General features: G+C 57.8%; 2 protein-coding genes across 6 annotated transcripts in view; one reads left to right on the plus strand and one right to left on the minus strand.

Moving 5' to 3' along the window:
• The window catches only part of OSBPL9 (oxysterol binding protein like 9), a 79,043-nt gene extending 76,580 nt beyond the window's left edge, over positions 1 to 2,463 (plus strand). For all 5 annotated transcript variants that reach the window (XM_038760012.1, XM_038760013.1, XM_038760014.1 and 2 more), the window contains 4 exons: positions 257 to 335; positions 1,513 to 1,604; positions 1,727 to 1,862; positions 1,962 to 2,463. In XM_038760012.1, coding sequence (XP_038615940.1) covers positions 257 to 335; positions 1,513 to 1,604; positions 1,727 to 1,862; positions 1,962 to 2,036 — 382 coding nt within the window. In that variant the 3' untranslated portion in view covers positions 2,037 to 2,463. The remainder of the gene's footprint in view (positions 1 to 256; positions 336 to 1,512; positions 1,605 to 1,726; positions 1,863 to 1,961) is intronic.
• Positions 2,464 to 2,572: 109 nt separating this feature from the next.
• Positions 2,573 to 24,836, minus strand: part of NRDC (nardilysin convertase) — a 37,316-nt gene continuing 15,052 nt past the window's right edge. The window contains exons 3-31 of the mRNA XM_038760252.1: positions 21,519 to 21,600; positions 21,070 to 21,223; positions 19,477 to 19,550; positions 18,330 to 18,425; positions 18,048 to 18,170; positions 16,977 to 17,034; positions 15,936 to 16,009; positions 15,492 to 15,561; positions 15,303 to 15,380; positions 14,148 to 14,268; positions 13,966 to 14,024; positions 11,806 to 11,860; positions 10,903 to 11,007; positions 9,919 to 10,042; positions 9,322 to 9,408; positions 8,739 to 8,858; positions 8,220 to 8,271; positions 6,942 to 7,092; positions 6,715 to 6,842; positions 6,331 to 6,493; positions 6,207 to 6,238; positions 5,972 to 6,110; positions 5,846 to 5,893; positions 5,686 to 5,738; positions 5,474 to 5,557; positions 5,200 to 5,290; positions 3,562 to 3,678; positions 3,257 to 3,346; positions 2,573 to 3,124 (exon numbers count right to left, since the gene is read on the minus strand). Coding sequence (XP_038616180.1) covers positions 2,906 to 3,124; positions 3,257 to 3,346; positions 3,562 to 3,678; positions 5,200 to 5,290; positions 5,474 to 5,557; positions 5,686 to 5,738; positions 5,846 to 5,893; positions 5,972 to 6,110; positions 6,207 to 6,238; positions 6,331 to 6,493; positions 6,715 to 6,842; positions 6,942 to 7,092; positions 8,220 to 8,271; positions 8,739 to 8,858; positions 9,322 to 9,408; positions 9,919 to 10,042; positions 10,903 to 11,007; positions 11,806 to 11,860; positions 13,966 to 14,024; positions 14,148 to 14,268; positions 15,303 to 15,380; positions 15,492 to 15,561; positions 15,936 to 16,009; positions 16,977 to 17,034; positions 18,048 to 18,170; positions 18,330 to 18,425; positions 19,477 to 19,550; positions 21,070 to 21,223; positions 21,519 to 21,600 — 2,847 coding nt within the window. The 3' untranslated portion in view covers positions 2,573 to 2,905. The remainder of the gene's footprint in view (positions 3,125 to 3,256; positions 3,347 to 3,561; positions 3,679 to 5,199; positions 5,291 to 5,473; positions 5,558 to 5,685; positions 5,739 to 5,845; positions 5,894 to 5,971; positions 6,111 to 6,206; positions 6,239 to 6,330; positions 6,494 to 6,714; positions 6,843 to 6,941; positions 7,093 to 8,219; positions 8,272 to 8,738; positions 8,859 to 9,321; positions 9,409 to 9,918; positions 10,043 to 10,902; positions 11,008 to 11,805; positions 11,861 to 13,965; positions 14,025 to 14,147; positions 14,269 to 15,302; positions 15,381 to 15,491; positions 15,562 to 15,935; positions 16,010 to 16,976; positions 17,035 to 18,047; positions 18,171 to 18,329; positions 18,426 to 19,476; positions 19,551 to 21,069; positions 21,224 to 21,518; positions 21,601 to 24,836) is intronic.

Genomic DNA, 24,836 nt, shown 5'->3' on the forward strand with positions numbered 1-24,836 from the left:
CCATACGGCTTAGGACTACCCCCCTCCGGTGCCCGTTACCGTAAGCCATCCCGCCCCTGTAGTCCGGGCAGCCGGGAGGCAGCAGGGAGTGGACTGTTGCCCCACCGCCTCGAAACCCACCACCTGCCCGTAGGTGCGCACGGAGAGAGCCCGCCCGCCCGCCCAGGGATCGGTGCGCCTGCCCTCGTCTGACTTGGTCTTCAGGTAGATGCTGATGCCCGCCCTCACCCACCTGACACGATTCCTTCTCTTGCAGTTCTCCAACGGACAAGAAGTCATTCTGCTCGGTGGAAGGCGAGTGGAACGGTGTCATGTATGCCAAATATACCACAGGGGTACGTATGTGCCGAGGCCAGCTGGCAAACCTGGCACGGAGGGGCCCGGGTTAGGGGCTGCTTTCTCCCCCCACCCGCACCCACCCCAGCCCCTTCCTTCTTCCTCGGGCTGGTCCTTCCCGGGGCCGTGGGGAGCCGGAGGGCCGCTCACCCCGGCATGGGGGTGGGATGGCAGTGGCCGGGGTAATCAATCAGTCAATCAATCGTATTTATTGAGCGCTTACTGTGTGCAGAGCACTGGACTAAGCACTTGGGAAGTCCAAGTTGGCAACACATAGAGAGACAGTCCCTACCCAACAGTGGGCTCACAGTCTAAAAGGGGGAGACGGAGAACAAAACCCAACGTACTAACAAAATAAAATAAATAGAATAGATATGTACAAGTAAAATAAATAGAGTAATAAATGTGTACAAACATACATACAGGTGCTGTGGGGAAGGGAAGGAGGTAAGATGAGGGGGATGGAGAGGGGGACGAGGGGGAGAGGAATCAATCAAATTTATTGAGCGCTTACTGTGTGCAGAGCACTGGACTAAGCGCTTGGGAAGTACAAGTTGGCAACATATAGAGACAGTCCCTACCCAACAGTGGGCTCACAGTCTAAGAGGGGGAGACGGAGAACAAAACCAAACTTACTAACAAAATAAAATAAATAGAATAGATATGTACAAGTAAAATAGAGTAATAAATATGTACAAACATATATACAGGTGCTGTGGGGAAGGGAAGGAGGTAAGATGGGGATGGAGAGGGGGACAAGGGGGAGAGGAATCAATCAATTGAATTTATTGAGCGCTTACTGTGTGCAGAGCACTGGACTAAGCGCTTGAGAAGTCCAAGTTGGCAGCATATAGAGACGATCCCTACCCAACAGTGGGCTCACAGTCTAGAAGGGGGAGACGGAGAACAAAACCAAATGTACTAACAAAATAAATAGAATAGATCTGTACAAGATAGAGCAATAAATAAATGGAGTAATAAGTAAATAGAGTAATAAATGAATAAATAGAGAAATAGAGTAATAGGGTACCGGCCCCAGAAAACAGACCCCCTCAACAGCGGCCCTGTGTGGGGCTGGCGCGAGCTCAGTGGATCCCTGACCCTCCCGAGGACACGGGGGGAGTGACGCGTGGCGAGGAGACACCCTAAAAACCATTCCCCCCCACCCCTTCCCAGGAGAACACAGTCTTCATCGACACCAAAAAGCTGCCCATAATCAAGAAGAAAGTGAGGAAGCTGGAGGACCAAAAGGAATACGAATCCCGCAGGTGAGGAACCCCGGGACAAGGCGCTGGACGGGGCCCCCACGACCCCCCCAGTAGAAAGCGTACGTAGTAATGGGGCAGGGAGGAAGGCCGTCCCTCGGCTGACCCCCGCCCGTCCCCCTCAGCCTGTGGAAAGACGTCACTTACAACCTGAAGATCCGGGACATCGACGCGGCCACGGCGGCGAAGCACAGGCTGGAGGAGAAGCAGAGGGCCGAGGCCCGGGAGCGGAAGGAGAAGGAGATGCAGTGGGAAACCAGGGTGAGCGGGGGGCCCGCGGCCGGGGGGGCGGGAGACACGGTTGGGGGCGGGGGGCGCGGAGGCTCACCGGTCCCGCCGCCCACCCATCGTGCCTTCCAGCTCTTCCACGAGGACGGGGAATGCTGGGTGTACGACGAGCCGCTGCTGAAACGCCTGGCTGCCGGCAAGAACTGAGGCGCGCCCCCCTCCCCGCCCCCCGCCCCCCCATCTCAGGGATCCCGGATGCGCTGGGGCAGACCCACGGTCGGAGCAGGAGACGCTTCCGTTGTCTCTCCGAGCAGCCACCCGACCCCGCCTGCCCGCGGCGGCGGTTAGGCCTCCGACGGCTGCGGGGGCCGGGGCCGCCCACCCCGCTGACCGCGGCCGAGCCGCCGGACGCTACTCTCGGGTGTCGGGTCGAAGTCACGCGAGGAGAATCCACTCCTCCTCCTCCTCCCCCCCCATCTGTAAATATTGGCTCCTTGGAGGGGACAGTTTGTTAGAAAAAAAATGTTATGTAGCGAACATGTAAAAATCAAACATTCTGCCGTTTCAGGACCTCAGCCCGGCTCCACCTGTATCTATATTTTGAGATCGAATTATTAAAATATAACGAACCCTAGGCTCCTCTCGGTGCGGCGCATCTTAGCCGCGCAAGAGAACGCCGTCCCCCGCCCCTCGTTCCGGGAAGACCCCGGCGGCCCCGACCGACAGCGGAAAGGGCGAGCGGACAGGAGGACAGACTGCTTTTATTAATGGGTAGAAACGTTAGAAAACATCGCCTCGGATCCCGCCTTCACGAGGGCTCGGTAGCGGGAGCCGCCGTCTAGGGGGAGGCGGGTCTTTTTCTTCCCCACATGGGAGGCAAAGGCCCTCGCCCTCTGGTCCCGTGCCGCTTTCCCACCCTCCTCCCTCCTGGCCGGATTAGTATCGGTTCCTTCCCCCCGAGCCCGTGCAGAAACGCTTAGAGACGGAAGACCCGGGGGGAAGGACGGGGTGACATCAGAGCAGGCAACGAGTTTTGCATACTGGACAGGCGGGCGGGCGGGCCCGCAGACTGCCGTTTATTTCACTATTTTATGGTAGGGGAGCAGAGCGAGTGATGCCGTGAAGTCCCTGATGTCGGCGATGGGGACGGTGGACTCGGCGAGCACCGGGGAGGTGGGGAGGTACGTCAGGTGCGTCATCTCGCTGTAGGAAGAGGCCGGGCCCAAGGAGGAGGAGGAGGAAGCGGTGGCGGCCGCGCCCTCGCTCTCCGTTTCGTGTCTGCCAAACCCAACCACCTGCAGCAGAGGAGAGGGGCCGGAGGTCGGTTCCCGGCGGAGCCCGCCGCCGAGGATGGTAGCAAACCCGCCCCGCGGCCGGGGAGGAGGCTCACTGCCCGCCCCGTCCCCGGGAGGCCCGGGCCTACTCACGTGCACGCTGAGCACTCGGCCGCGGCCGCCTCGGTGCTCTCTGAACCAGTTCACCAGGTCTGCCTTGGTGAAAGACTTCAGGGCTTCGATCTGTGGGGGGAGAAAGCCAGGGGGACACGGTGGGCGATCCCGGGAAGGCCGCACCGGGTCAGAGGTCCCCCCTGTCCCCCCACCTCCACCATTGGGTCGCTCCGGCCCAGGGCCAGGCGAGCAGGAAAATCCGCTCCGCGGGGGAGTTGGACCGGCCGGGGGCCAAGGTGAGACCGGTGGTTGGGGGGGGGGTCCGAGGATGACTGGTTTCCTACCTCGTGGGCCAGCCTGTCGAAGAGGTACTGCTGGGTGACCACCTCGTTCCAGTTCCTGTCCACTTCCTCTCCCAGGTGCGTGTCCTCGCACTCCTTCAGCTTGATCAGGGCCGTGACCTACCGAGCGAGCGAGCGGGCGGAAGGGCTGAGTGCCGCCGGAGTGCGGGGCACTGTGCTGAGCGCCCGGGAGGTGCTAGATGGGTTCGCCGCCCTCGGGGTATCGCTGAAACCCACCGCAGATAAACAGCGGGATAAGAGACTTTTAGACTGTGAGCCCTCTGTTGGGTAGGGACTGTCTCTCTATGTTGCCAACTTGGACTTCCCAAGCGCTTAGTACAGTGCTCTGCACACAGTAAGCGCTCAATAAATACGATTGATGATGAAGAGAGTGGAGAGGTGGGATGGGGTTCGGAGAGGAGCTCGGGAGTTGCTTGATTGAGTGAGGGGTCAGTGGGTAGGCTGGTGCTTGACAGGAGCAAAGAGGGCCGGCTGGGGTGGAGCGGAAGAAGAGAGCTGAAGGGCAGCAGGAGGAGCCAGGCCTCAGTTTCCTCCTCTGTAAAATGGGAATTCAATGCCTGGTCTCCCTCGGAGACCGTGAGCCCTGTGTGAATCAGGGGCTGTGCCCAATCCAACCTGTATCTTACCCTAGTAGTGTTTGGCAGACAGTAGGTGTAAATACCATAAGTGGTAGTAGTACTTATGGTATTTGTTCAGCTCTTACTACGTGCCAGTCACCGTACTACACACTGGGGTGGATACAAGTAAATCGGGTTGAACGGAGTCCCCGCCCCACGTGGGTCTCTCAATCTCCATCCCCGTTTTCCAGATGAGGAAACTGAAGCCCAGAGAGGTAAAGTGACTTGCCCGAGGCCACAGAGCAGACAGGTGGCAGAGCAGGGATTGGAATCCACGTCCTCCGACTGGGAGGCAGTGGGGAGGGATGGCTGGCCGACGGGATTTACTGAGGTGCGCGCCGGGTCGTGTGAAGAATGACATCTTAGAAAGATAACGTGGACAGCCGAGGGATGTTTGGGAAGAGGACGACAGACCCTAACGTAGTAGTCAAAGCGGGATGCCACCAACGCCTGGACCGGCGCGCTGGCCGGACGGAGAGGAAGGAAGCGATGCCGGAAAGGGAAACCGGGACGACTCAGCAACTGACCGAATACGGGGGTGAAAGAGAGGACGGAGTAAGGATAACGTTACGGTTGCAGCTTTCGGAGATGGGGCAAAGGAGGGGAGATGAGTTCGGCTCTGGGGCCGTTCGGCTTGAGGCGCCAGCGGGCCGTGCAAGGACAGATGTCCGCGGGGCAGGGAGAGAGGTTGGGCCCAGAGAAAGCTCACCGGGGCTAAAGAACATGTTCAACTCTGTTGTGCCATACTCAAGTGCTTAGTACGGCGGCGTGCACACAGTAGTGCTCAAATGTGATCATAGAGGCCAAAGAGGGACAGAAGAGCGGACACAAAGGTCTTTGGAAAGGGCGAGGGGGTCCAATGAGCAAGCAGGCGGGGAAGGGGCTGGAAAGCACACACACAGAAATGTGCCCGAGCCAGCCCCTACCAAGAACCCACCAGCTGCCCCGGCGCCGGGGAACCCCAAAACGACCATCGAGCGAGGTTCTGAAGGGCTCGGTTTACCTGAGTGTTGAACGCATCTTCCGTCAAGTTCTCCATCTTCTCCTCGAAACACGAGAGAAACTCTTCGATCTTCCTGTCTACCATCTCTGAGCTGAAAGGGGTCGGATTCGGGTCAGAGGGGCTCGGGCCCCTGGGACCGGGGGACCCCCCCCCCAACCACCACCACCACCTCTACCCCCGGGCCGACAGGCCGCCCGTCGCCGGGACAAGGAGCCAGCTCCCAGCCACGCCGGAGGCGGAGGGCTCGGAGCCCGGCCCCAGCCAGGCCGCTCACTTGTACTTGGTGGCTTGGGTGCCCACGGTGACGGAGAAGCCCAGGATGCCTGACGTGTTCCTGCAGGTGGGGTACACGTGGTAGCTGCCGGGGAGAGGCTTTCCGTGAGTATCGGGCCGCGGCCTGCTCCCTCCCGCCCGCCCACGTGTCCCGCCTCGCCCCGCTCCCCAGTGTGGAGGGCACGGCAGGGCAGGGGACTGAGGCCGGCTCACCCGAGCGTCTGCTTGGTCCGCAGGAAGTCGAAGCACGGCTCCTCCATGTGCATCTGCAAGGCGAGAGGCTCCTCCGTCAGGGCGGCCCGCCGGGACCCCGCCGCCGCCTCCCCCCAGGCCCCTCCCGGGGGGGGTGCCGCGGGGATGGCGCCTCACTCACCACCAGCAGCTCCATGAGGGTGTACTCTCGCAGGTCCCGTGCCCCTGACTGAGAGAAGAAGGAGAGGCCCGTTGGCACACCCGGGCAGGCTCACGTCCCCGCCCCCGCCGGGCAGGCGGTCCCTACCTGGTAGTACACGGTGACTTCCGAGTTGGCGTCGCCTTTGTTCAGGGTCCTCACTTTGCACAGGTGGTGGGAGTTGGGCAGCTCCACCACCTGGAACTGGACGGGGATCTCCCGCTCCAGAGGCTGGAACTGCAGCTTGCTGGCGGGGAGAGTCGCGCACGGGCCACTCGTCACCGCCGGCCCCCGCCACCGCCGCCCACCCCGGCCCCCCACCCTGACCTCCAGAGGCACTCACTCGACGACGTATTTCATGAAGTCCATCGACTCCTGCGGGGAGAAACGGGGAGAGTAAAGGGGGAGCAACGCGTGGCCCCGGCCCCCCGCCCCCAGGGCCTCCTCTCGCCTCCACCCCGACTCACCTGACTGGTGAAGTTCCCTTGCACCAGGCCCTCGACGAAGAAGCGCGACTTGAAGTCCTTGGCAAAGGCGAGCAGCGCGTCCGGGGACAGCCCCCGCAGCAGCACCTGGTACTTGTCCATCATGGACCAGCGAGCCTGCTCCAGGATGAGCAGCCGCACGTCTCTGCGGAGGGGAACGACCGCCGGCGGGGCCTGTGACCGGAGGGCCGACGCTCCCCCCCCCCGAGCCCCATCTTCCCATCCCTAAGGGCTCCGACGCCGGTTCCCGGAGCTGGCACCGTCCCCCGGCCGTGTCCCCATCCCTCCAGGGGCTCCGGAGCGAGCCAACCCCAGCTGCGGGGCCCCGGCCCGGCCCGGCCCGGTGAGGGGCTCTGGCGCACTCACTTGGCCAGGGTCTCCGGTTTGATGAGGATGTTGAAGTACGTCTTCTTCAGCTGCTCTGTGATCATCCCGAACACCTCGGGGGTGGAGCTGAAGTTGGCCAAGTAGTCGACGATGAGCTGAAACAGGAGCTGCGGGGGGAGGCGGGGGGTCGGCCTGATCTGTCCTTCCCACTGACCCCCCCCCCTCCATCCATCCAGACCCTGCGGCGACAGCGCCCACCCACTCACAGGTAGCTTGTGGTTGAACCCCTTGACTCGGATGACTAGGCCGTGCTCTCCGGCCACCAGCTTGTACTCCAGCTGGGCCACGTCGGCCTCGTAGGCCGGCTCGGCCAGGTTGTGGGTGAGGATGTTGACGAAGATGTCAAAGAGGACCACTCTGCCGGGAGGGAGGGAGGGAGGGAGGGAGGGAGGACACCCACGGGACCGTTAACCCTACGGCTGACCCCCACCCCCTCACCCCAGAGAAGTGGATCCCCTGGGAGCCGAGAGGGGCTCACAGTGCCACCCTTGGCTGGCCTTTTTGCTTTTAATGGTCTTTGTTAAACCTGTACTGGAGGCCAGGTGCTGTACTAGGCACTAGGGTAGATCCCAGTAATCATGTTGAATAATAATAATAATGATGGCATTTATTAAGCGCTTACTATGTGCAGTTCTAAGCGCTGGGGAGGATACAAGGTGATCAGGTTGTCCCACATGGGGCTCACAGTCCTCATCCCCATTTTACAGATGAGGTAACCGAGGCACAGAGTAGTTAAGTGACTTGCCCGAAGTCACACAGCTGGCAATTGGCAGAGCCGGGATTTGAACCCGTGACCTCTGACTCCAAAGCCCGGGCTCTTTTCCACTGAGCCACGCTGCTTCTCTAAACACAATCCCTCTCTCACACGGGGCTCACGGTCTTCATCCCCATTTTACAGATGAGGTAACTGAGGCACAGAGTAGTCAAGTGACTTGCCCAAAGTCACACAGCTGACAATCGGCAGAGCCGGGATTTGAACCCGTGACCTCTGACTCCAAAGCCCGGGCTCTTTTCCACTGAGCCACGCTGCTTCTCTGAACACAATTCCTCTCTCACCCGGGGCTCGCGGTCTTAATCCCCGTTCTGCAGGTGAGGGAACCGCGGCTCAGAGAAACGAAGGGACTCATCCAAGATCACGCGGCAACCAAGGGGCAGAGCTGAGATTAGAACCTGGGTCCCCCGTTTGCCGGGCCTGGGCTCTTTCCATTAGGCCACACTCTTCCTCCCTGTGGCCCGGCCCAGGTCAGTAGCTGTGGGTCACTCTCCTCTGCCAGGGAAGCTTTCCTTTCCCCCACCTCCCCGAGGCCCCAGAAAAAGCCACTCTCCCCCCTTGGTGCTAACAGCTCCAGGGCCCCACAGCTGGGGCCGGCTGCTTGGAGGCTCATTTGCATCCTGAATCCTTTTTCCTAAAGAGATTTAGGCTTGTCCCTCCCCTGCAGGGTGGCAGGGCAGAGAGCAGGGAGGGGGAGATGGGGGAAGCTTACTTTTCGGCAGACTGCTGGACCAGCGGGGAGATCAGGTGGAAGCGGATGTAGGCTGAAAGAGAGAAGCATCCAAAGCAGCCGTGAAGGTGGAGGGCCCCCCTCTCCCTGGCTCCCGGACCCACCAGGTTAGCCCAACCTAATTTTCAAATTTGAAGGGAAATCCTCCCGGCTGAAGAGGGACCCCGGACGCCTCCGGTGTATTCCGCCCGTCCCGAAGCTCTCTCCGGCACGTGCACGAATCCCATCCCCGGTCATCCCCACCTGCCCACGCGAGGGAATGGTGATTGAATTCTTTGGAAAAAAGGTAAGGCGAAAGGCAGCTGCTGCTAAGCATGAATGCTAAGTGCAGGTGCCGGGCAATTAGCAGATCTTCCAAGGAAGCAAAATCGGATTCCTTGGTGCGCTCTGCGGGCAGCGGCTCCCTAGTTCCGCAGCCCGCTGCTCGGCGCCCGCCCCGGACCCCGACCGCTCCCGCGCTGGCCTGCGCTGCGTCGGGGCCGTGCCAGGCGAGAGCTTTACCTTTGGGGATTTTGAACTTGTTATCCTTCTTGTACCACAGGCAGCCCTGGGGGGTGCTCTCGATCTTCACGGGATATTCCGCCTCGGGACAATCGGGAGTTTTTAAAGTAAAGTCCGTGGCTACGACAGAGCAAAACCGACGGTCACGCGGGCTGGTACGGGTTGGTCCAGATCAGCCTCGGCTCGGCTGGCTCCGGAGCTTGAGGGACCGTCGCCCTCTCCGGGGAGCAGCTGGCCGCCTCGGCTCGGAGGCCCGAGTCCTGGGCTACGCCGGGCCGGGATCCAGGAAATGGTGGACAGGGGCCGGGCTGGGGGCAGTGAGCCACTCCAGGGTAACCGCAGCCGCTGGCCGGACACAGCGGGGCCGGGGTCTCTGTCTAGTACAGAGCTGTGGCCAGGCTCCCCCCGGAGCGGCAGGGACGAGGCGGGCTTCGGCCCTGCCCCGGGGGTAGCCTAGCCCTGGTCTGCAGTCGGGGTTGCCAAGGGACGTGGCCAAGCAAGCCTCAGGGAGCAGGGCTCTCGGGCGGGTGCTGCTGGGCAGGGAAGCGGGGAAAAGGAATTAGAAACTACTCTGTCCATTCACCTATATATTTGTTTTCCGCCGGGAGGTGCAACTCTGGATTGAGCTTGAAGTCGCTGTCCCACAGCTCCCGCCAGGATCTTTCGATTTCTGCGCACAAATAAACCGGGCTAAGGACGGAGGAGGGTTTCCCAGCTGGGAATCCTCTGGGTCCGGGCCCCAGCAGGGCGGCCCACTTCAATCAATCAATCAATCGTATTTATTGAGCCCTTACTGTGTGCAGAGCACTGCACTAAGCGTTTGGGAAGTACAAGTTGGCAACATCTAGAGACAGTCCCTACCCAACAGTGGGCTCACAGTCTAGAAGGGGGAGACAGAGAACAAAACCAAACATACTAACAAAATAAAATAAATAGAATAGACGTGTACAAGTAAAATAAATAAATGAATAGAGACCGATCAGCAGCCCCTTCTCTACCAGGGAGCACCGCACCCTCCCGCCGGCTTTCTGCCCTCGCTTGCAAGTCCGACCACACAGACCGTCCACCCGGCCCGGCCCATCGCGTCCCTTGCCGACGGCCCCCGCCCCACCGGCCCCTTCCAGCTCCACGGCGCCCGGGGCGTCGTCGTCGGGCCTTTCGGACGGTCGGCAGGCTGTACCTTCCATGTTGTACTGAGTCCCAAACCAGCGCTCACTGTGGTCGCACTTTCCCTCGTTGGCTGCGGACAAGAGGACCAGGTTGGCCCTCTGCGGGGTGAGGTGGTTGAGCGCGTCGACGATGACCTGCGCCGCCGCCAGAGAGAGACACGCGAGCTCAACTCCGGCCCCCCCGGGGGGCTCCATCTCCATTTCCGTTCCCACTCGTCACCCGGGGCCAGTGTGCCCGACGAGACGGGCTCCGCCGGCGGAGGAGCCGAGCGGCCACCTCCCGAGCCCTCACCCTGTGCTGTCGGGCCAGGCGGCCGGGCCTATGCTGCCAGCTTGTACTTCCCAAGCGCTTAGTACAGTGCTCTGCACACAGTAAGCGCTCAATAAATACGACTGATGTTGATGATGATGATGATGGACCCAAGCCCTTCCTTTCTCCTTTCCCCTCCCTTCCCCTCTCCCTCAGGTGGCAGAAGCACCCCTTAACGACTTTCAACTGCCTGTTCTTCCCTTACTTAGGCAGCCTGTAGGCTAATCGTTCTCTTGAATAAAAAACTTCCGTAAGACCTCTCTGCGGATCTTCAGCGTGCTCGGGCTACAAGCAGTTCATCTATTTTCAACTTCCGCCTGCCCCCGACCTAAGAACATCTTTGGTTTTTCCAAAAGTCGCGGCTCTGAGTAGGCATCTTAAGAGAGGCAGCGTGGCTTTATGGAAAGAGCCCGGGCTTGGGAGTCAGAGGTCGTGGGTTCTAATCCCGGCTCCGCCACTTGTCACCTGTGTGACTTTGGGCAAGTCACTTCACTGGACCTCAGTTCCCTCATCTGTAAAATGGGGATGAAGACCGTGAGCCCCACGTGGGACAATCTGATCACCCTGCATCCTCCCCAGCGCTTAGAACGGTGCTTTGCACACAGTAAGCGCCTAACAAATACCATCATTATTATTATCTCTGCCCCGGGCTTGGCCACAGCTTCGGTCAAGAAAGCCCCCTTACTTCAGGCTTGTACTCAAAGAGCAGCTGGTCCCCTGTGAGAAAGTCTTGCACCGGGTACAGCTGCATGTTCTCACACATGTTTTCCACGTATTCAACTGGGTCAGTCTGGGAAGAGACAGAACCGTTTCTCAGAAGTGATCCTCCTCTCCGCGCCCCCTGACCCTGGCGGCCCCCAGCCCCGCTCCCCCTGCAAGTTGCAACCGCTAGGAGATTGAGCGGGCCAAGGGAGAAACCGAACTCGGGGCCCGCGATCTCCCGCAGGGTGAGAATTTCTGCCCCTCACTGCCGTTCCCAAGGCTGATTTCAACAGAGGACTCCGGGGGTGGACGGGACAGCTTGACGGGAGTGGGGGAGGCGCCTCTCCCTCCAGCCGGACTGGCCCAGCAAACACCGCCCGGAGCACCTCCGGCCCGGCAACGGCCCAGTCGTGGCGGCGAGAGGCCCGTGTCCCGCCGGACCGGAGGGGCTGCCCCTCCTTCCGGGCCGGGCCAAGGGCAGGTCAAACCGCCAGGGTTGGAAAGGAGGGTCTCAACCACCGAATGGTCCTTTCCCTTGGGAAACGCTACAGAGTGGAACAGTTGTGGAGAGAGCAGGCAAATGAGAGTGAGAGAGACGCAAGATGATGGACGGCAATGCCCGGAGCCAACTTCCTACGCCCCCTGCCCACCCCTGGGCACTAATCCCGGGACAGGGGGCATTGAGGGGCGAAGGTTTACACACACTCAGAAATGTCTGGGGAAAAACCCAAAGCCTTGGGGCACGGCTAGAAAGCTAGCGGCCGGCTGGCTACCTCTCATCCACACAGACAAACGCCAGGGACAGAAGAGACCTCTCTTCCCTCCCTTTCCTCCTCCTCCTCCACAGGGACTATCTAGCCTGGTTTGGTAAGGGCTCATTTGGTACCTGTTCCTGATAATGAAATTCATTATCCTCAATCTTCTGAATTTCCTCAAAGATTCTGCAGAGAGAAGGGGGTGGTGAGGCCGAGGGCAACCATCCAGGTGAGAGTCAGATACCTGCCATCCACAAGTGCCAGAAACCCGTACGTCCCCCAGCCCTCATGGGTGGCCCCGGGCCCCCGTCGGGAGGGCCCCCCCGCAGCCCCTCGGCCTCAGAAGGCCCACACGGGCCGGAGTGCGGGGCTGGGGAGGAGCCGGGGGCTGAGTTCTTTGCAACAGAAGTGACCCGGACGAGCAGTCACCGGACCTGTTGGCAGAGAGGGCCCCCACCTCCCGCACCCTCACTACCAACAGGCCTCTGGAACGACATGATTCCAGAGTCTTTTGCCCCGAGGATCCAGGAGTGCAGTTCCTTCCCTGCCTAACTCATCCCTCCCTTCAAGGCCCTGCTGAGAGCTCACCTCCTCCAGGAGGCCTTCCCAGACTGAGCCCCTTCCTTCCTCTCCATCCCCATCTTACCTCCTTCCCTTCCCCACAGCACCTGTATATATGGATATATGTTTGTACATATTTATTACTCTATTTATTTATTTTACTTGTACACATCTATTCTATTTATTTTATTTTGTTAGTATGTTTGGTTTTGTTCTCTGTCTCCCCCCTTTTAGACTGTGAGCCCACTGTTGGGTAGGGACTGTCTCTAGATGTTGCCAATTTGTACTTCCCAAGCGCTTAGTACAGTGCTCTGCACATAGTAAGCGCTCATTAAATACGATTGATGATGATGATGATGATCCCGGTGCTCAGCAGGCCCTTGGGAGGATCTGGCCAACAGAGCCAAAGACCCACTCCTGAAGGGACATCTCCTACAAGAAGCCTTCCCTGATTATTTTCTCTTCCACTCCTTCTGTGCTGCCCCGATTTACTCCCTTTATTCACCCCTCCTTCAGCCCCACGGCACTTACGTACATTTCTGTAATTTATTTATATTAATGCCTGTCTTCCCTCACCCCCTTTTTTTTTGTAGTATCGTTAAGCGCTTCCTGGGTGCCGGGCACTGTTCTAAGCGCTGGGGTAGGTACAAGCTAATCGGCTGGACACAGTCTCTGTCTCACAGGGAGTTCATTATATTAATCCCCATTTAACAGATGAGGAAACTGAGTCACAGAGAAATGAAGTGACTTGCCCAAGGTCACACAGCAGACGAGCGGCAGAGCTGGGATTAAAACTCATGATCTTCTGACTCCCAGCTCCGTGCTCTCTGTACTAGGCCACGCTACTTCTCCCTCTAGACTATAAGTTTGTTGTGGGCAGTTATAGTGTTAACTATATAGCGTTAACACTATATATATAGTGTTACAGTGTTCTACTGTATTTATTTATTTAATCGTATTTATTGAGCGCTTACTGTGTGCTGAGCACTGTACTAAGCGCTTGGGAAGTACAAGTTGGCAATCAATCGTACTTATTGAGCGCTTACTGTGTGCAGAGCACTGTACGAAGCGCTTGAGTTGGCAACATATAGAGACGGTCCCTACCCAACAGCGGGCTCACAGTCTAGAAGGGGGACACTGTACTCTCCCAAGTGCTTAGTACAGTGCTCTGCACAACAGTAAGTGCTCATTAAATATGACTGATTGCTCCTGCCCTTCCTTCCGTCCCCAAAATAATTCTCTGAGGAGGGGAGTAGGGTTCGAGGCCAACATTCAGAGAGCCGCACAGAGGGCAGGTAGGTAGAAAGAAAGACAGGCAAGCTGGGACGATGCACCAGACATAGAGGATGCGTGACTACTTAAGCAGATTTTTTTTACCAACACGGTAATAGGACTGAAATCCAGGATCAACTCAGTCTGGGGCAAAATTTTTCTACACGAAAAAATCCAAAAATCCTCATTTGGGCACCGACCCCCTGACCTTCTGACCAGGTGAATGGCCGCTCACTTCAATGAGCAACGGGAAACTTGCTCCCGTTTCTCAACAGCTGAAAGTTGCGGCTGCTTTCTCTACAGAGCAGCTCGAACTACAGTGAGAGATGGCTAGGGATTTGGGAGCAAAAACCCAAGAGACCAGCTGGCACCTGGAAGTGCTCGGGCAGCTCTCTGCCCCGGGGCAATATTTGGTATCCTTTTGGTTAGTGATATTTATAATTAGATTACTTCTGTACCTTTTCTCTGGTCCAAATCCCTGCAGCATCTTCAAATACTGGAACACGGTGTGCACAACCTGAAGACCATAGACACCATCGATTGATCGACTGACAGTGACGGAGCAACTGGCTGAAGAACAAGCAACCTCTGTCCCCGTCGGAAGGGCGACCGCCGGCCAGAGCCCGGCCTGGCCACTCACCTCATAGAAGTGCTCGTAGCCCTCGTCCGTCAGGGTCACGGAAATGCTGAACACCGAGTACGTGGAATTTTGCTCAAATCCGGTCTCCCCATTGCCACCAAAGAGTGCCAGAGCCCAGCACCTGTGGATCGAGATCAGAACCCGTGGGCCGAGCGGCTCCCGGTCGGGAGCTTTCGGAAAGCCAGCCCTGCGGAGCCCGGGAGAAACCCGCAGACTCCTCGACAGGACGAGGCCCGGCGCTCACACGACAGCTCGCTCCTGTCAGCGAGCTGAGATGCGGGCACGAAACGGCCGAGGCGGACACGTGAGCTTCGCAAGAGCGAGCCCTGATCCAGATTCCACTTCCATCCTAACCGACTCACCAGAGGAGAGGGCCAAGTTACCAGGTACCTGGGAGTCCGCAGGGCCCGGTCGGGGAGACGGGAGGCTTGTGTTCCCGGGCCCGGCCCGGCCGCCTGCCTGTGGGGTGACCTTGGTTTCCTATCATCCGTTCAATGGGGGTAAAAGACCTGTTCTCCCTCCCTCTCTCCTTCCCTCTCGGACTGTGAATCCAATGTGAGTCAGCAACTGTATCGAGAAGGCGATCATGGGCAGGAAGGGCTTAAAAATCATCATCTTCATTACTATTATCTGGGGTGGGGTGTGAGGGAGGGCGGGTTTCGCTGGCATCCTGGACCCAGAAAGCCACGAGACTGAGAGCAGTCGGAGGATCCCTTTGGCCACCTGGGGAAAGGTCCCCATGAACCCACTGACTAACCCTCTCCACTCGCCACAAGTAAGGGGCCCCGGAAGGCATTTCTGTGAATTGTGAGTATCCCTGCAGGCTGGAGCTGGGCCTGGCCAGAGTCCTTCCTCCAAGGTTGTGGCAGATGGAGCAAGTGGTTCAACCCGGAAAAGATGCTACCAGACCTGGGCCCAGTCCCATTTGACCTATTCTCCTTGATGGCTCTGAATTCACGAGACGCCACAAAGGGGCCACGGACTCCAGCGATCCCGTGGAAAATCCAAGCTGCAGTTCTGAAACCACTTGACTGAGAATTCTGCTGCTAAAAGGTGCAGTTGTCTGCCTCCCGGTTTTCTTCCCCCCCCCCCCCCCCCACCCCCGGGGTTTTCGACCGCAGGAGGTTTTGTCGAAACGCCACACAGCGCACTTACTTTTTCCTGAGAAAAGAGAGGATGCTTCCTTTGCCTTCATGGCCAACCAGCCAGGAGATATAGTGAAGGGGTTTCACCCTGAACAATCAATCAATCACAGTTACTTCACCGACCCGGGACAGACTCTACTCTGCCTTAAAGCCAAGTTCCCTTCCTCCCCCTCTACCTCTTGGCCCTCACGCCCCTTACCTGTAATGCTGCTGCTGAGGGGGTAGCGCCCAGGTGATGGTCAGTGCGTGAACCTTCCGAATGGGGACAACTAAACGGGAAGATATTTTCCGGTCAGGTATGCCTGCTGTCCAGAACCAACAGCTTTGGAAAAACCTGACCACCTCTTGAGAGTCGGAGCGAGGAGAAGAATGAAAACGAGAGACAGAGCGGTGGGGTGACTGTGGCAGCGGGTTGTTGCGGGGATTCGGACGAGAGAGTTGTGGAGGCAAAGGGCTACCAGTCACAGCCCTTTGTGGGCCACGAGTCAGCAGCCTGGCCCACAGCGAGCCAGAGCAGGGTCCGAGGCTGCTCCGCCAACCACGGACAACCAGTTTGATTTCTGTTTCCTCCCCCTCCCGACAGTCCTTCTGTACCATCAGGAGTCCTGCCTTAAAACGCAAGGGAAATTCCTGGGCTACTAACCTCTGTAGAGCTTATTGAATGCGGGGGTGTCGAATGGCTCTGTTAGGTGGCCAAAGGTCGGTTGGGGTAGCCCACTGAAATGGAGAGGTGAACACCGTTAGCCGATCGGCACCAGGACTCCCAGCTGATGGCCCTAGCCATGACAATCCTAAGAACCCTCCACCGCCCCAGCCCACCCGGCAAAATTCCCATTCACCTCAGCAGAACTGAGGAATTTCTTGAGGGGGTGTAGGGGTAACTGAAGACTGGCCGCTTCGATTCAGAATTCCACTCCCGGCCTCACCTTGTACCAAACCTCAACTGCAGGCACTCGAGGGCCTAGAACGCCCTCCCTCTTCATAGCCAACAGACAATGGCTCTCCCCCGCTTCAAAGCCTTATTGAAGACACAACCCTTCCAAGAGGCTTTCCCTGATTAAGCCCTCTTTTCCTCTTCTCCCCACTCCTTTCTACATCACCCTGACTTGCTCCTTTTGTTCACTCCCCCCCTCCCAGCCCCAAAGCACTTGCCTACATCTGTAATTTATTGATTTATAGCAATGTCTGCCCCCTCGAGACTATAATCTCGTCACGGGCACGGAATATGTCTGTTATAGTGTACTCTCCCGAGCGCTTAGTACGATGGACTGCCCACAGTAAGCGCTCAGTAAATACGATTGACTGTTTGACTGACCGACTCTGGCCAGCGACCAGGCTGTGGCCCGACAGCGAGCCACGAGACGGTCGAGGCGGTGTCAGCCTATGTCCTCAGAGACCCCGAGAGCGGTAAGCCCCCGGGGCACCTGCTTGCCCACCTGTTTTACTTGCCCAAAGGCTTCCTTTTAAAGCCAAAAACCCACACCATCAGCACAGAATTAATTCCCACTCCCCCATCGGCTCCTTTGGAGCCAACTGGAGCAAACCCTTGCCGGATCAAGGTCGGGATCCAGGACCCGAATCTAAATGAGAAAATCATCCACGTTGACCTACACCCTGGTCTTGCTGCGCTCTCTAATGGAACACGAGCCCGATGTACCGACCTTAGGTAAATGACCCGACTTACTTGTTTGGGATCTGAGAGAAGATTTCGGTCACCCACTCTTCCAACGTGTCGAGAGTTTCTGGGAGGGAGAAGTGAGAACAGGGGGTGTGTCAGACCCCCACCCACCCACAGGGCCCGTTCCACCTGTCCACTTCGCCCAGCATTTCTCGGGGAGGACAGGCTAGGAGGCTCAGGGCTCACAGCGCCCAAACACGGGGCTGGACCGGGTCGGCTCTGGCCCCAAGATCCAAGCCCAAACTGAGCTCGCCTGGCGACAACCCTGTCGACGGGGGAGAGCCGAGAGATGTCGTGAGGTATACGTGCTCGTCGGAGGGAGACCAACTGTTTGAGGTTACACGAGGTGGAGGGAAACGGACGGATCTCAAAGCAGCCGAGGTTTCGATCCTACGCCCGGTAGGGCACCTTCAGCCTGCAGGGAGGCCGAGGAATTGGAAGATGTGGATGGGGGCACCGTGGGACAGGTGGGCTAACCCCGCTGCATCAGTGCCGGGGAAGCCTGCGGCAGGGAAGGGCTCGAATGTACGGAAACAACTCTCTGCCGCCCGCACTACGCCCTACCTGACATTCCTGCCAGGGGAGCTGCATCGGGGGAAAAGAGCATTTGGATGGAGAAGGGTTTTGCTGTTCAGGGTTAGACCGATCAATGACGGATCATTGTGAAGACACACCCTTGGCCCAGCAGGGGTGTTAAGGAGGCTCAAGAACAGTTCGGGCAGATCTGTGGGAGGCGTCTTTGAGGGGAAAACGAGGGATCCTCGAGGGGGTGGGGGGCTTGTTCCCAGCAGGCACGAGGGAGAGCTGGGAAGGAGGAGCCGGGATGAGAACCCAGATCTCCTGACTCCCGGGCCTGTTCTCTTTCTGCTATCCCCACGGCCCGGGGCCCTCCCGCTGATGACAGACTCTCGGCCCGGCAGGACCGCAGCTCCGACCAGGTCCGGCCTGTCGGCTCTTGGCGACCGGGAGGCACCCGCCGGCCGGCCGAAAAGCCACCCCCGTGCGGACGGAAGCCATTTCTCCGACACCGCCGGCCTCCCACGTGAGCCCCGCGGAAGCCGCTGGGACCGGAGTTACCTTTCGACTGGACGACCAGAGTCATGTAGTGAGCAGAATAGTAGTGCTGCCAGAACTCCCGCAGCCTGGTGTACGTGTCGATGTTCTTCGCCCTGGGCTCGTGTTTGAGCGTCTCTGCGTTCCCTGGACGGGGGCCAAACAGGGGATTACTGGCAGTGCCAGTTTCGCTCTCGTCGCTCCAGGCCCTTGCCCGTCGCCGAGGCTGAACGCTCTACTCCCCCGCACTCTGGGGAGCGTGACGAGGGGAGAAGCAGCAGCAGTCGCTACCTGGGCACTACTTACCCCAAAAGAACTTGCCCATGGGATGCCCGGGCCTAGCCAGACTTCCAAACAACATTTCTTTCCTGTTGGCATCAGAAGGTCTCGCGAGTTGATATTCTGTTGGTGAAAAGCGGGATTGCTTAATGACAGGGAGCTCATCTAGTCGAGCAGAATCTAATAACCATCTCGTCATCACTGTGGTCTTCGTTCAGCGCTTACTCTGTGCCAAGCACTGTACTAAACGTTAGGGGAGATATGAGATCATCAGGTCGGACGGACACAGACCACGTCCCAGGAGGGGCTGACACCCTTTGAACCCCTTCTTAACAGATGGAAACTGAGGCCCAGAGATGTGACGTGACTCGCCCAAGGCCACGAAGCAGGAAAGTGGCGGAGCTGGGATGAGAACTCAGATCTCCTGACTCCCGGGCCTGTGCTCTTTCCGCTGGGCAACTTCTCCAGTGAGTTTTCAAAACCCATTCAAAAGCCTAGGCTGAACTAGATGGCATTTCCTTGCCGACGGGCATACGGCTGCAGTTGTCTGTTTTTGATCGCGGCTGCTGCTGTCCTCGTTTTGTTTCTTCTTTTTGGCTTTTCCCCCGGTTTGGGCAACCGAGTGGGAACGCTCCTCCCCTGCCCCAAGCAAGGCACTCGGAGTATCATCCACTTGACGATGGCTTCCGTTGCCACCGAGGTCTCGGGAGATAGCTTGTTCTGGGACTCGACACCACCCGCGCTCTCTCCTCGGGCCGCCTCGCGGGGCTTGCTGCTGGGCACGCTGCTAGGCACGAGGGGAACCGGGTACCCGCCTGGGTGGCACAGCCCGGCCGGCGGTCAGGTGGACGTTCCTCCTCTTGACCGTGGGCAAACAGCACAGGGCCAGGGACCCTTGATGGGACCACTCATACCCCTGGAGACGACACTGCCATCTGCAGCGTCACTTTCCAACAGGACGACTCTATCTGCCATCGGGCATAAACGTCAACCCCACCCCTTCACATTCATTCATTCACTCAATCGTATTTACTGAGCGCTTACTGTGTGCAGAGCACTGTACTAAGCGCTTGGAAAGTACAATGGGCCCTCTAAATAGAGGACCAAGCGGGTTGGGCGGCGGGGACCACGGCGCAGTATGTGCTGAAAAGGTGACATCGAATCCGTCTCTTACCACTGTCCACGGCTTCGACCTCCCGATCGATGGCATCTCTGATCATCAGGGGGTGAATGAAGAACTGGGCCCACCTGGGGAGAGAACACAGCACTGAGGCTTTCTTGGGCGTCCGAGAGCAGGTGAGTGACATGTTGATTCTTCAACAGAAAGGCGTTCTGAATTACGGAGAAAATCTGATCAGTCTATCGATGGCATTAGTTGAGCGTTTCCTTTGTTTAATGTACTAAGCACTTGGGAAAGTGTGATACAAGAGTTGTCAGACATAATCTCTGACCAGGAGGGGCTAACGGTCGGCAGGGAGAGGCAGGCTCTTCAAATTACAGCTAGGGGAACTGGCCGAGCGTAAGGACATGTATGTACCTAAAGTGCTGGAGGGCTGGGGTGAATATTAACGTGTTTAAGGGGTACACAACCAAGTGCACAGGTGACACAGAGTGGAAGGCGAGTAGAGGAAATGAGGGGTTAGAAAGAGAAGGTCTCTTGGAGGAGATGTAATGTTGGAGCGTTTTCAAGGTGGGGAGCGAGGTGATCCGTCGGATAGGAAGAGAGAGGGGTTCCGGGACTGACTGCGAGGACACGGGAGAGGGGTCGGTGGGGGGATAGACAAGACTGAGGTACAGAGAGTAGGTTGGTGTTGGAGAAATGGTGTGTTGGGTCGCAGTAGGAGATGGGTGAGGTGAGGTTGGAGGGAGAACTCCATCTGGGTGTCTTAACGCCGACGGCGAGGCGCTTCTATTTGATGCGGCGGTGGACGGGCAACCGCTGGAGGTTCCTGAGGGGTGGGGAGATGGATGGTTTGGAGGGGGAGAGACGGGAGGCAGGGAGGTCAGCCAGGAAGCTGATGCACTAATCAAAGCTGGAAATGATAAGTCCTCGTATCCGTATGGTAGCAGTCACGACGAAGAGGTGATGGTGAATTCTAGAGATGTTGTGTCGTGATGGCAGAACCCAAGGGACGTCACGGCAGATTGACTGTGCGCTTGTTGGAATCTGAGCTCGGCTGTCTTTAGATATTGACTTGGCATTTACCTATTTTCATCCAAAGGCTTTCCAACAGCGTTCCAGGCAAGGCTTCTAACATATCTCTAGCTGGAGAGGCCCTGTTCTTTGGAGGTTTTCGGAGGAAACCCATATGCCGGACATGACCCAGGGGGCGTGGGAGGGCAGTCATGATGCCTGGTACGGCAGAACTTCACTGGGCTGGCAAGGAGTCGGAAAACTGCCACTCTTGACCTCTCTAAACACTTGGAGAACCCTAAGAGCTTCTCCCGCAAGAGTGTCGGGGGTCAGCCGCCACCTTCTTCTTCTCCCTTTACCGGAGCCAGCTCTGAAACAGTTGCACCCCAGGCACGGGAATATGAACCCCCTGCCTTCCAGTGGGGTGATGACCCTAGACCATCCCTGGCAGGCGGTCACCTCACCTGGACTTCACCACCGTCCGGAGACCTTTCGTAACTCTCCCTCGGGGATCCAACTACGCTGGCTCCAAACTCAAATCCAATTCCCCACCGTGCCCCGCCTCCCACGGCCCTCCCACCTGCTCTGCTCTCAAGACAGCGAGCCTGAAGGGAGAAGTGAAGGGTCGGTTACCTGTCGAGGGCTTCTTTGAAGTATTTCCTCTGGACATCAAACTGGAAGACTGTGCGTTCGCAGTCAGTTGAGGCATTGTCACTCCCCCCGTGTTTCTTCAGGAAAGCATCAAACCCGTTCTCATCCGGGTACTTCAGGCTGCCCATGAAAACCACTGAAGGAAACAGCACCCAGGCTAGCACGATGCCCGGAAAAGCTCAGGCGTGGGGTTCAGGGCCCTCCCTTGGGAGCCAGAGGAAGCTTGAAGGCAGCCTCCGTCCTGGCGGGGGGATGGTTCCTCCGAACGCTTCCGGACGGACTCTCGCCCCTCTCCTGACGGGGGACCCAGCTTCCCTCCCGGCCTGCAAACGACTCCTTCCCCTTTCCCGGGAGGCGTCCCTTCTTGGAAACGAGGGGACCGAAAGCTTGCTAAAAGGCCAGTTTAGGATCCGCACATCGAGAGTTCTTACTGTGTTCCAGAAAGTGAGCCAGTCCGGGGAGGTCGTCGGGATCAGCAAAGCTTCCCACTCCGACGCAGAGGGCGGCCGCCGACTGTAGCAGAACACGCAAATACACACAGGACACACAGACACAGTCAGGCTTTGGGGAGCCCGGGATGCGGCATCACCGGCCCCCCGGATCAGTACCATCTTCACCATTCGTTGTCCATTCGTCTCTTGGCTCAGGGAACGCGGCGAGTGATTACTTAGAGCTACTTATCTCTATTTATGCTGTTCTTTGGTTGGGTTAATATAGGGTGAATGAAAAATTGCCCTAATCGGCACCCCTTTACTGGCATAAAGAAATGACTGGAAATTTTTTTTTACCAAAACCATCACAACACGAAAGAAACCTGTATGAATCACAATCGTTGTGCCGGGGCCATCCTTCCTGTCCACGGGGGACGGTGTCAGGGTTCTTCATCTCACCTGCTGGCGGGTCCAGCTTGGAACCCGGGTGCGGGCTATTCTACAGAAGAACACCTCCTCCTTGCTCGGCTACACAGGCTTCCAAGCGACCCCTCCCTTCCACGACCAAACTCTCGGTCGGGCGCGGGAGGGCGTTCACGTCTCACCCTTCGAACTGCATAAACGCTTCCAGCATCTCCCGTTTGTTCTATCCGACTGCTCCCCCAGTCATCAAGGGCTGGTCTCTCGACGCCTTCCGCCTAAGGCTATCATTCATTCAATCGTATTTACTGAGCGCTTACTGCGTGCAGAACACTGTACTAAGTGTTTGGGAAGTACAAATCGGCAACATACAGAGACGGTCCCTACCCAATAACGGGCTCACAATCTTGCTTACGCTGTGACCCGCGTCACCCTCGAGCCAGCTGAGGCATGACAAGAGTAACATAGTTGCACCCGGAGCCCGACGGGCATTTCTGGGAAGCTCCCTGAGGCCAGACGGGTATCCGTGCGGCTGTCCGCGGACTTATAACAGTCTGGAGGGGACGGTCCCGAAGGAGGCCTACAGGAGGCCTGTTTCGGGGGGCTCTCTCTCGACCAAAGGCCGCATTCTTTCCCTAAGTATCAGGAGGAGCAGCCAAGTGAAACTCACCAGGACTGCTTCACCCTGCTGCCCCTCCTCTTGCCATTTTGTGTCCCTTGGCTGAACAGATTCTGACCTGAGAGAAGAGGAAGAAACAGACAGGGGACGGAAGGCGGACTGGCCGGCCCACCCAATGACCCATTAGTGACCGCCCCACAGGCGAACCGAACCCCTTAGGCCAAGGGCACACGATGCGGGCAGGAGGTCGTTACACAGCTGCTCCCTGGCTGGGGGCGAGAAGGGTCCCGTCCTCTCCTCTCTGGGACACGGGCCACAGTTCCTTTCACGGTGCGGGCCAAGAAGATGAAGGGAAAGGGATGGACGATGGAATTTTTAAAATATTCCATGTCACAAAATAAAAGCGAAAAATGATCATCCAACTGGGAAAATGAGAAGCTAACTGTTATGTGCACATTTTTCATAAAAGCAAGGGGCTGAATCTCTATCAACCGACACAGCTGGAGGAGTACGTTTCCTGGAAGCTACTGAGTTTTTCACAAGTTGTCTTTGCTCTCTTCGTGCCCTGTGAGTTATCCCTCCTCCCGTCGTCTCAGCTGGGAAAGCGGGTCTCCCTTTCACCGGAGGCGAAAATCCATGGACTGGGCCAAAAGGCCCCGCCCCAAGCAGACAATACGACACCAGCTTTGAACCGAGGTCCGTCCACGAACTTCTGAGGAAGATAGTGAATCCCGGCCCCGGGCTGTTGGACCGGTTTGGGCCCAGTGGAGACAGACCAGAAGGAGACATGGAGAAAAGCCAGCCCCACTCTGAGGGCCCGCGGGTTAGTGAGTGTGCTTTGCCGACAGCCCACGGTCCGGGAGTCGGGGATCCCAGCTCCCCAGCCTTACTCAGGCCTCTCGGCTCCGGTGGTCTCCGACCAAGGCCCTAGGCCGGGTGTCCGTGCCAGGACACCCCGGGGGCAGGCCTGGGTCACAAGGTCAAGTAGTAGAGAAGCAGCGTGCCCTACCGGAAAGAGCCCGGGCCTGGGAGAAATTGAGTTCTAATCCCGACTCTGCCACATGGCTCCTGGGGGGCCTCAGGCGAATCACTTAACTTCTCTGGGCCTCAGTTACCTCATCTGGAAAGTGGGGACTAAGACTGAGAGCCCCATGTGGGACACAGACTGTGTCCAACCTGATTACCTCGTATCCGCTCAGAGCTTAGTACAGCGCCTGGCACAGAGTAAGCGCTTAAAAATATCACAAATATAATGATGATGATGATGATGATGATTACTATACAGAACCCACCCAGAGGAGAGCACTAAGCTCAGTACTTGTGTCTTTGCAAGAGGCTTGCGGAGCTAAAGTGAGCAGCGAGAGAACTGTTCAAAGCCCCCACGACGACACTGTGGAAATGCAGTCGAGAGGCACCACGTGGTTTTAAGAGCCCGGCGCTCCAGGAAGTCGTCAACAACCGAACGACTGATCGAGCCCGGACATGTACCCCAGATGCTGACTTAGGGCGTTCGGGCCGGGACGAGTAAAAAGCCACCTACTCTTAACCTCCCCACAGAGGGCTCCTTGCCCCGGGGAAACTCCATCGGGGACGGAGGGGGGCAGGAGCTCCAACCAGGCAGACCCGCAGACCCCCATCCCCGGCCGAAACATTCGATGGCCTCCCGCCAGCCCCAGAGGCTCCCGGGGTCTCAACTCGCCACTCGGTCCAGGCTGACAGCCCCACCGTGCCCCTATCTGTCCGGACCGCCGAGCTGGACAAGATGGAGCCCCAGTCCCCCCAGCCACAGAGGTGACTTGGAGAACAGCTGGGTTTATTGATGTGAAAGACCCGGTTCTCAGAAATGCTCTGGTCACTGATTGTTTAGTTCTCTGTCTCCCCCTTTTAGACTGTGAACCCACTGTTGGGTAGGGACTGTCTCTAGATGTTGCCAATTTGTACTTCCCAAGCGCTTAGTACAGTGCTCTGCACATAGTAAACGCTCAATACGATTGATGATGATGATGATTGATCACCGGATTAATTTGGATGACTGATTATTCCACAGAGCCTAACAATTTCTCTTGATTTTGTTTTAGGGTATTCGCTAAGCGCCTACTATGCGCCAGGTACCCGACTAAGCGATGGGGAAGAAAGAAACTAATCAGGCTGCACACAGTCCACGTCCCAAATAGGGCTCAGAGTCTTAATCCCCATTTTACAGATGAGATAACTGAGGCACGGAGAAGTTGAGTGATTTGCCCAAGGTCACTTAGCAGACAGATGGCAGAGTCAGGATT

Source organism: Tachyglossus aculeatus, chromosome 18, assembly GCF_015852505.1.
Source record: "Tachyglossus aculeatus isolate mTacAcu1 chromosome 18, mTacAcu1.pri, whole genome shotgun sequence".
Classification (NCBI taxonomy): Eukaryota; Metazoa; Chordata; class Mammalia; order Monotremata; family Tachyglossidae; genus Tachyglossus; species Tachyglossus aculeatus.